At 38.5% G+C, this 11,380-nt stretch overlaps 1 protein-coding gene across 6 annotated transcripts in view; it reads left to right on the top strand.

Annotated features, from left to right (window-relative positions):
• chn (zinc finger transcriptional factor charlatan) overlaps positions 1–11,380 on the top strand; it is a 49,416-nt gene that overhangs the window by 24,215 nt on the left and 13,821 nt on the right. For 4 of the 6 annotated variants that reach the window (XM_089697649.1, XM_089697645.1, XM_089697647.1 and 1 more), the window contains one exon: positions 1,977–2,271. In XM_089697649.1, the coding sequence (XP_089553775.1) occupies positions 1,999–2,271 (273 nt within the window). In that variant the 5' untranslated portion in view covers positions 1,977–1,998. Of the gene's footprint in view, positions 1–1,729; positions 1,873–1,976; positions 2,272–11,380 lie in introns of those variants that run through there. The other 2 variants (XM_089697650.1, XM_089697648.1) reach the window with 2 other exon arrangements.

Below are 11,380 nucleotides of genomic sequence, written 5' to 3'. Positions count from 1 at the left end.
TATATTTTGTCATTAAATTAGTGAAACTGCATTTTTCACGATTGTGTTTATTATTACACGCTTTATATTAGCTTCACCTGTAGGTATGTTTGTATGTTTGTAACCGACTTCTTTGGGCGCGATTTTGACCCACTTTAAACGGCCAGATTTCGTTCAAACTTTGTAGATTTATTGAGGACCAATGACAATACAATAATTTGATAAAATTATTCCATTTTTTAGTTCGGTTTCTATAAAAAGCGTGTTTTTTAGTTTTTTTAAACTATTATTATTTTTCTCATTGTTTACAATTCCCTCTACTCCTGATGATGCTTTGACTTTGATCATGCGACGACACAAATTTAAATAAAAAGCGAGATATACTACCAAGCAATTATTGGAAAACAAAGTTCCATGATATATATTATACAATATCAGGTATTCATAGGTAATCTATTCACCTTTTTTTACGTAATTTTCATTTAGGTACATGCACTTATTAAGTAGGTAATTTACATAAAAACTAACATCATAATATAGGTAGAATATTACAATAAGATATTTTACTGTCTAGAATGCAAATTAAAATGATCTATTTGCATCCTATTTGTACCTAATATTATGTAGTATTAAAGAAGAAAAATAACAATCTATATAGGTATATAAAACTCAAAGGTGACTGATATAGTGATCTATCAACGCACAGCCCAAACCACTGGACGGATCGGGCTGAAATTTGACATGCAGGTAGATGTTAGGACGGAGGCGTCCCCTAAGAAAGGATTTTGATCAATTCTATCCCGAAGGGGATAAAATAGGGGATGAAAATTTGTATCATGTTTATTTATCTTTTCCACGCAAGCGAAGCTGCGGGCAACAGCTAGTTTGAATATAAACGATGACAAAATTTCACACACGGACCTGTTAACTGGGTAAAGGGTGAATATTGTTAAATTCATTCATAACGGGGCAGCCTCCCTCCGCGACCCACTGGTGGGCCGTGGGGCCAGCGCACGCCGCGCGCCGGCCGCGCCGCACCTGCACCACGACACACTCGATAACTTACTGAAACAAACCGAATACCTTACTGATTTTAGTGCTTACACAGTACTTATAGCTCGCGGCAGAAGCACTGTGAACTTATTTATTTAATTAACGAAAATCACTTCTCGTTCACAACATTTCAAGGGTTCCCCGTTCGCCCTACGCTAATGAAAGACGTAGGTAGGTATTGTTACAAACGATGTTACGCAATGTACCTATACATATAGAGTAAATAATATGCAACTCCAGCAGGTCCATTAATATTGTTTCGGCGTTCCATATTTTAGTAAGGACCATAATGCCCGTTATGGTTCTTAAATGGAATATTTTATTATTTACCTACAGACAGTAGGGACGTTATTTATGTTTTACCTTCAATGTAATGATTTGATTTAATGCGTTAAATCCTAGGTTTATACATCAATAGCTCATGCTCAATTATTTAGATATTATATTATAAAAAAACGACTTAATTGAAAGGATTTTGAATCGAATGATTTGTTAAGATTCATGCAATGAAAGAAAGTAGATAGGCAGATGGCGGACGGCAGCAGGTCGATAGCGGGCGGGCGGCGCGAGGGCGCAAGGGTGGGGGCGTGGGGCGCGGGGCGCGGGCGGGCGGGGCGCGGCGCGCGGCGCGCGATCGATCCGCCGCCGGCCCGGCCGCCTGCCGCCTAGTTAGCACGCACCCGCCGCGCGGCCAGCACCCGGCACCCGCCGCGCGAGCCCCCACCTGCAGCTGCACCGCCCCCCCCCCGGGGCCCGGCCGCGTGCTGCTCGAGGGCCACCTCCCGCGGCACCTATCGATACCTGTACATATGTCTCGATATGTTTCAATGCGATTCGAAAGTCAGTGCAATTAATCCTAACTCACCTGGCGTCCCCGGCGTTCCGCCGCCGGAGGGGCGCACCCCGAAGCTCCGTCCGATTAATTTACGCTCGAATGTTTTCAGGTCGCAGCGGTGAAGACCAAGCATGGAGAGTAGCACCGGAGTGGGCAGCGTAGCGTCTCTCACGATGGATTGCGAGGACATGTTCAAAGAAATAACAAAAAAGCTGTACGGCGAAGAGGCGAGCGTGGGCGTCGGCATCGGCGTGGGCGTGGGCGTCGGCGGCGTGGTGGGCGTGGAGTTCCCGGCGGCCGAGCGCGACCTGCAGGAGGACGATCTGCGCCCCGAGGAGCACATCACCGCCTGGGGCCTCGCCGCGCTCATGCAGAACGGCTTCCCGCCGCCCGGCATTCTTCAGGTACTTCGCAACATTCATTCATTTATAACAGGATTCAAACATTTTGGTTTGTATATGTCGTGGCCATACCGTAGATTTGCTCATTTCATGATATGATCGATCATTTCACGAAATGGTCGCATTTCATGAAATGGCCAACATGGTTTCATCAGATCGTTAAATCGTCAACGTTTCACGATTTGGTCATCCAGATTTGGCCAGATCGTATAAAATATAAAGAGTCCATAAAATATTAAAAAAATTCAGAATATTCTAAAATCTTGTTTAATGTCATTTAAGTTAGTGACGCGGCAGCGGCCGGCGAATGCCAGAAGCGAATCGTTTTTGCAATAGAAAACAGTTAGGTTAGGTTAGGTTAGACTTTGATAAACAACGCACGAGCCGAGCGAGCAAAGGGAGCGTGCCGCGGCAGCGGCCGGCGAGTGCCAGAAGCGGATCGCTTCTTGTATGGGCTGCTGATTGATATGGTATGATATCCCATACACTCCTTTAGCTGATAAATTGATAGTTTGATAGTTTCTACTGATGATGTAAAACAAGTTATTGCCTTTGATCACTTTATTGTTGATTGCTATAAACTAATGATGATAATATGATATATTGATATATTTGATAGTTGATAATGATATTAATTGATATAGCGCGTACACCCCGAGCGCTTTACACGAGCCGCGAGCGCAGACCAACTGGGTGAAGATGTTCTTGTCACCATAATGAAATAGGATCGTGTAAAGCGCTGAGTCAGGATGTACGGCTAGCCCGTACATGCTCCCAGGCCAAAAAGATGATATTGATGATGTGATAATGATCTAAAACTAAACAAGGTGATAAACAATAAGAACTTATCTCTAATGATGATGATATTACAATATATGATCTTAAATGCTAAACACAGGGGGAGATTATACATTGAACATTGATAGAGTGTTGTTTGGGGAAGTGGACCGATCACACTTTTTGCTTTTTGCACTTTCACTATCACTTTTCACTAACACTTGTTGCTGCAATGGCGAGCCCTTAGCTCGCGCCACCGGCCCCAGCGGCCGCTGGAGAGGCGAGCCTCTGGCTCGCGTCGACGACACCGGCGACTGCTGTAGTGGCGAGCCTCTAGCTCGCGCGGGAGACCCCTGCTGCTGTTGTTGAGACGGTGAGCCCCGTGCTCGCCGCCTTGCCCGCCAGAATAAGATGCCACCTATAACCAGTATGGTGACCATGGCGAGATAAATCATCGCATAATGATGTATATCGTGATAAGATATACCATCGATGACTGGATCAATCTTTTTGATGTTGTTAATTTGCTCTTCAATCTTGATAATATATTTTGATGTGATATTATTTGTACTCTCATCGGCTGGCAGGTCCGTTAATGATAAATTTACTAAATTATTGATAGGTGATAACCATGATGTGTTCATATCAGGTGTTATTTGCAATATATTGTTCTTCTTTCTATAAGTTTGAATATAAAATTCTGATGATTTTATCAAACAATTTTGATCAATTGATATGATTCCGGTGTTATTTAATTGGATGGCCATAAGTTTTTGTTCACATAATATCTTGTACTGGCAATTGTTGCAGCAAAAATAAAAGTATTTATTGGGTTTGTTGATTGAAACTAAAATATTCTTGCATTTATTCATAACAGTTAGACAGCTGTTGGAGTTTTCTGCTTTCTCACATAAGTCTTTTTCGCTATTAAAATGATAAATAGGCTTGTTAATACGACACAACATTGTCTCTATGTTTTGATTCTCACAAACATGTAATTCGATCTCTGATAGCATTATGAATGAGTCTTTCTTTATATTTAGCGCCAGGTATTCGCTAATAGGTACTATACTGATCATATTTTTTTCAAATTGTTTTGGAATAGCAATGACCTTGAGTAAATCATATGTATCTCTAGTGACTAGAGGTATTGATATTTCGAATATGAGAAACTTTTTTGATAATCTAGCTTTGATCTTTAGCAATTTATAAATACTTGATGGATTCGTGGGGTCAGTGGGTAGTGATAAATCCTTTGATAATTGGGATGATATTATGTTCAACTCTTCCTGCAGTTGCTTGGGGGTTAAAAAGTGAATGTTATATTTTCCATTAAATATATCTGTGATAGTTTCTAATAGATAACCTTGAATGCTTTTAAGTTTAATTAAAATATTATTAACGATTATGGCTGTCATAGTAAATTCACTGATATAGGTGTTGTTTTGCATCTCCGACTGCAATACGCCCATTGCAATGTCGATTTCATTTAACTTTTTGGTAACGCTTTTATGATGATTTTGCATAACTGATTCAATTCTTTTGATAAGATTAAATTCCGCTTCTACAACGGAAGTTTGATTTTTCCATAAACTAGCCATGTGCCGCAGATTTACTTTAATTAATTCGATATCTTTCTCGTACTGTTCGGCAAAGTTACTATCGAGTATTCCAAACAACTGATTAGCGACGTAACCTACACCGTTGATAAGACCGCGCCGTCTGCGCGCGTGCCCGTCCAGACGCTGATCTAGCAACAATCTATTGTAATGTTGTAGCTCGGAGTACTCGTGATTTAATTGATACATGATACCTTCGCACTGTGAATGTTGTTTTATCTTAACACAGATGGTTTCTAAGTATTCTAAATACTTGCGAGACGCCATGTCGCCATGCCAATACGGGTTCATGTCGTAGTAAACAATGAGTCTCCAGTCATCTGTTATTAAATGCATTTTTGCAATGTCGTCGAAAAATAAACTTGTATTATTTTGTAGCGGAGTGATATTATATGAGGCGATTGTGTTTGTAAATAATGTCATAAAAAATAGAAGAATTGTTGTTGCGACGGTTGCAAAATTGTATTTTTGATTTCTCCTTCTCGTGGTTGTACGATTGTTTGATACTGTTTCTTCTTGATTGACGGGTAAAATTGATAACTTTATGATAGGTCTTTTGATATATCCATTTTTAGTTTTTAATGTGACCACACGCACGTAGCCATCACTACCAGGATGCAACTCCACCACTCGCCCTAAAGGCCATTTTCCTGCGGGAAGATTGCTGTCGTGAATGATTACAATGTCATTTAATTTGATATTATCTTTCGATTGTCTCCACTTGCTTCTCGTTGATAAATTTGTTAAATATTCATGTTGCCACCTCTTCCATATGTCTTGAAATATTTTTTGTGCTAAATGTAATCTTGTTCGTAGATCTCTCTCTGTTTCATATATTGATAATACTGGACCGCTGGCTAGAAAATGTGATGGTGTCAAATAATCGAGCTCCTCGGAGTCTTCTGTTAAAGCACAGAGTGGCCTTGAATTTAAGCAAGCCTCCAGCTGAGCTAGTATTGTACTATATTCTTCGTATGTTAATCGTTGCTCGCCAACCACCCTCTTAAGGTGAAATTTGAGACTTTTGACGGCTGCTTCACTAAGACCGCTCGCTGAAGGCCAAGATGGGGCATTAAAATGCCATGTTATGCCCATATCCGCCACCTCTGATTGAAATTGTGTGTTAAATATTTTGAGTATTTCATCGTATTCTTGCTGTAATATTTTATTTGCTCCTATGAAATTAGTGCCGTTATCACTGTAGATGTGACCAGGCTTACCCCTGCGAGCTGACATTCTACGCAGGGCTGATATAAAACTTGCACTTGATAAATCTGATACCAGTTCCAGGTGTACAGCCTTGGTGGCCATACAAGTAAATACTGCAATGTAACCTTTTGTTGTCTTGATACCTCTTCCAGCGTTTGATTTGATAAATACATGACCTGTATAGTCGACTCCCACGTTGTAGAAGGGTCTTGATGGGTTTACTCTAGCAGCTGGTAAATCTCCCATAATTTGATGATGCTTGGTGGGATTATGCCTCCTACATTTGATACATTGTCGTACTATCTTTTTAACAGCCCTATAGCCACCCATAATCCAATATTTCTGCCTCAAATATGATGATGTTAGCCTAGCACCTCCATGATAAGTAGATTGGTGTGCTTCATTAATTAATAATTTCGAGAGACGACTGTTATTCGGTATGATGATAGGATTTTTCATGTCAGGGTCAAGGTAAGCATGTCGCAGCCTTCCCCCTACTCTGATGATTTGTTGTTGATCGATATAAGGATTTAATTCACACAATTTACTTTTCCTATGTATATTATTACCACTTCTTAAATCTGATATTTCCCTTTCAAATGATAACTGTTGAATATTTCTGATAATAAGCAATGTTGCACGTTTCAATTCCTCCACTGATAAATAACTTTGATATTTATTTTTGTTGTTGGTGAATCTACACATCCATGCAACAATTCGCACAGCCTTACGGAATGTGCTGTGTTTTGATAATATATCTAGTATGATAGAATTATTATGATGATTTGTTACCGCAGCGGTAACTTGTTTTGATACTTTCAACTCTTGATCTGTTGAATATATTGTGACCTTATTATTTTGATCACTAAATGTTGATAGCCACTTGGGGCCTTGCCACCACAAAGAATGATCCTTCAATTGTGATGCTGATAAACCTCGACTTGCACAGTCAGCAGGATTTTCTTCTGATTTGACATACCGCCAGCAATCTGGAGGCATGACCTTCGTTATTTGCTGCACTCTGTTTGCCACAAACGTTTTCCATCTAGCTGCATCTCCATTTAACCAACCTAAAACTACTGTACTGTCAACCCATCCATACATTTTGATATCATGATCCTTAAAATATTCCTTAACCTTATTCATTAATTTTGATAAAAGTAATGCTCCACTTAATTCTAATCTAGGTAATGTAACGACCTTGCTAGTGGGCACAAGTCTCGTTTTTCCAACCAATAATGTTATATGTGAATCTTCACCTTTATTTACACGGCAATATATAACACATGCATATGCTTTCATAGACGAGTCACAGAACCCATGTAACTCGATACTATCGCACTTACGGGTGTGAATCCAGCGTGGTAGTTTTATATCTTTGATCACGCTAATATCGTTTCTAACTTTGATCCATTCCTTATATATTTCTCCTGGTATTTGATCATCCCATCCTATATGCGCCGCCCATACTTGTTGAAAAATAATTTTTAATTTTGTTGATAATGGTGATAGCCATCCGATAGGGTCGAATAATTTTGATATGTCAGATAAAAGCATTCTCTTTGTTATTTTTGATGATTTCAAGGGTTCTAGTTGCGAATGAAATGTAAAAATATCTTCTTCGGGATTCCAGCCTAATCCTAGCGTTTTTGTTGTTTCTGATTGTTTAAAACTAAAATCACTAGAATTGATATTGGATTCTTTTATATTTTGTGATAATTCCGTAGTATTTGATTTCCACTTACGTAAGTTAAAGCCACTTGATTGCAATAACTTAATTAAATCGTTTTGTAATATCTTAGCTTCCTCTATGGAATGACAACCGTGTATGACGTCATCCATATAAAATGAGTTCTCTAAGACTTCGATTGCGGAGCTATGTAAATAATTATTTCTCTCATCACTAGCCAGCTGTTTTAAGGTCATCATAGCTAGGAATGGAGCTGCTTTCGTACCATAAGTAACCGTCGTGAGTTGATATTCACGAATAGGTTCCGAAGTAGAGTCCCGCCATACTATTTTTAATAATTTCTGATCTTCCGGGTGTAGCCAAATTTGACGAAACATTTTTTCTATGTCCGCAGTAAAAGCAAATTGATATCGTCTCCATTTAATGATTAAAGACTGTAAATCTTGTTGAAGATTCGGACCTTTTTGCATAAGGTCATTTAAACTGTATCCTGAAGAAGTTTTGCATGATGCATTGAACACAACTCGAAATTTCGAATTTATGTCGCTATCTGTACGCACGCAATGATGAGTATTGAAACACTCTGGCTTAGACGTATTAGAGGCCGGTATCATATGACCCATTGAGTGATAATCTTGCATAAATAATTTATATTGTGTATGAATGTTATTGTTTTTGATAAATCTCTTTTCTAACGATTTAAATTGCGCTACAGCCTTGAATTTTGAGTCTCCTAATTTTTCCGAATAATTGTTATGCATTGGAAGACGAACCTCGTAACGGCCATCTTCCCGCCTTGTTGTTGTATTTTTGTAGTAGTTGATACATTGTTGATCTTCGGTTGATAATTGCGACTCCTCAATGATATCCTCGATTTCCCAAAATTTTTGAATTTCTTCCAAATTATTGATGACGACGTTGCATTGTAAAGTTTTCACGCTACCTATCAAAATCCAACCCAGCTGTGTGTTTTGTGCTATAGGCATATTATTATTACCTTTACAAATTCCTTCCATAACAATTAATGAATAAATATCTGCCCCTAATAGCAAGTCCACCGGGCGACTTATATTGAAGTCGGGATCGGCTAATTTGATATTGTTGATATACGGCCAAAATGGCTTCGAAAAAGTGCTATTAGGCAGGTTATTCACTAGGTTTTTCATGATATATGCTTCCGTTTCAAATTGAAAATGATTGTTAATTGATGCACATGTGATTGATATGACACCCTTGCAATTGCTCTCCTTGATACCGACACCTGATATTACACCACGGCATTGTTGTCGAGGTTGTCCTAAAATTTGAGCAGCGTGTTCTGTGATAAGTGAGGTTTGAGAACCTTGATCAATTAAAGCCCGCATTTTGATAAATGACCCGTCGTTTGCTTGTACTTTTAATATGGCTGTCGCTAAAAGAATCTCAGGTGTTTCACGTTGCATTGAAACGTGAGCATTCCTCTGCACCTGTTGCGGCTCATGTTTTTGATAACCCTGGCTTGCTATTTTCGAAGAACTAGGTATGGATATCTCATACGCCTCGTGTATGATGGTGTTATGCTTGCCATGGCATTTCAAACATCTTTTTTCAGAAAAACATGGTTTACCATTGTGTGAATAGAGGCAACTTTCGCATACACCCAATCTTGTAACCGTGCCGCGTCTTGTTGGCGGTGTCATATTCAAAAACTTATTACAGTAAAACAGACAATGCTCGTTGGTTTTGCAAAGTTCGCATTTATGATGTTTCTGCGAACTGATGGGAACTGATGGGTCTTCTTGTTTGCGATTTTGATGGGAATGGGAAATAAATTTATTGCTTGTGGGAAACGATGTCTTGATAAAATTTTTGTTTAATTTATAAAATGGTTGATATGAATTCTTGATCTCAGGTTTCTTTTTTAATGACTCTAATGATGTAAATTTATTTTCCAAAAATGTCAAGAACTCTTTTAATGTTGCTAATTCTCGAGGCTGTTTTAAAGTATTGATATATGCGTTATGCGTCTCGGAGTCCAATTTCTGGGCAATTAAATGTACGATTAATGGATCCCACGATCCTACGTCGACACCTAAGTTTTTGATAGCGTTGATAGTTTCTATGGTCGTATCATGTATCCGTTTGATATGATTTAATGATGTTTGTTGAGCGACAGGTATATTCAATAAAATATCAATATGCGAACGGAAAATTAATGATTTGTTATTATACCGATTATTAAGTATATCCCAGCATATTAAATAATTATCCGAGGTTATTGGTAGATGCTGAATAAGCCTTTCAGCTTCTCCTCTAACTTTTGTTTTCAAGAATTGCATTTTTTGCGCCGATGATAATGATGGATTGTCGTGAATCGTTTCTTTAAATACATCTTTAAAAGAGCACCACTGATGATAATTACCACTAAATACTGGTATTTCTATATGTGGTGTAGATTGTTCCCTATGTGATATAGACCATAATTTTTTGTTAAGCGATTTGATGATATCGTTATATTTTTGTTCATATGATAAAAAGGTATTCTCGTATTCCGAGTTTCTACCCCCAAGCTCACTGTCCAACTCCCAATGGAGAGAGTCTATTAGAGACCAGCGCGACTGTATTGATTTTAATAAATGATCGAATTCCCACTTTTCGTTAACATCATCCAAAATGATATTTGATATTGTATGATCAAAAGCCTTAAAATAACTTATCTGTCTACGAATCATTTCGTCAGTTTTGCTACTTATTATTTGATCAGTTAGTACCTTAGAAGATGACTGAGATTGAGAGGTCCCTGGGACACCGAGAGGTTTAGCAGGTTGTAATAACGGTGTCTTAGGCCTTTCCTCTTTGCCTTGATTATAATTAGAAATTACTCCCCTGATATATTTATATCTATCTTGAGCTAACTCGAACTCATTATTTTCGAAATAACTATGAGATCGTATGACCTCGATATTACATAAAGCATTATGATTCTCTTGATATTCGTGCCAGTGTCTATCTAGCACATCCAACCTTCTTTTTATATAATCGAAGGTTTTCCTATCCGCACCATCCTTTTTAAAATTACTATAAATGTTTTCGATGGTATTTGATAGTTGTTGTTGATTTTGAAGCAAATCTTCGGCGTTAGACATGATAAAAAATTTAAAGACTCACTGCTTGATACTAATCCTCACTTGTGAACACTAACACAACACTGATCACACACACAATATGTCCACACGCGAGGTCCAAGGCTGCGAAGGACCAAAAAGAGAGTCCTTATGATGATTAAAATGATATTTATTTTTCGCTCGAAGAACCAAAAAGAGAGATGTATGGGCTGCTGATTGATATGGTATGATATCCCATACACTCCTTTAGCTGATAAATTGATAGTTTGATAGTTTCTACTGATGATGTAAAACAAGTTATTGCCTTTGATCACTTTATTGTTGATTGCTATAAACTAATGATGATAATATGATATATTGATATATTTGATAGTTGATAATGATATTAATTGATATAGCGCGTACACCCCGAGCGCTTTACACGAGCCGCGAGCGCAGACCAACTGGGTGAAGATGTTCTTGTCACCATAATGAAATAGGATCGTGTAAAGCGCTGAGTCAGGATGTACGGCTAGCCCGTACACTTCTAAAAAACAAACAATTATAATAATATAGTAGGATATATATATCCTAAAAGAAAAAATTAGTCTTAAATTATTTTATTTAAGACACATTTTTTCTTCAATACATAATATACTAGCGGCCCGCTCCGGCTTCGCACGGATATTAAATTTATAGCCGGGCGGCCGGCCGGTACCGCCGCAAACGCTACG

The sequence above is a fragment of the Colias philodice genome, chromosome 7 (assembly GCF_061535455.1).
Source record: "Colias philodice isolate Cphi_HAF_F1 chromosome 7, ilColPhil1 Martin Lab GWU primary, whole genome shotgun sequence".
Lineage (NCBI taxonomy): Eukaryota > Metazoa > Arthropoda > Insecta > Lepidoptera > Pieridae > Colias > Colias philodice.
Note: the sequence above shows the minus strand (reverse complement) of the source record. Positions and strands in the feature narration are given on the sequence as shown.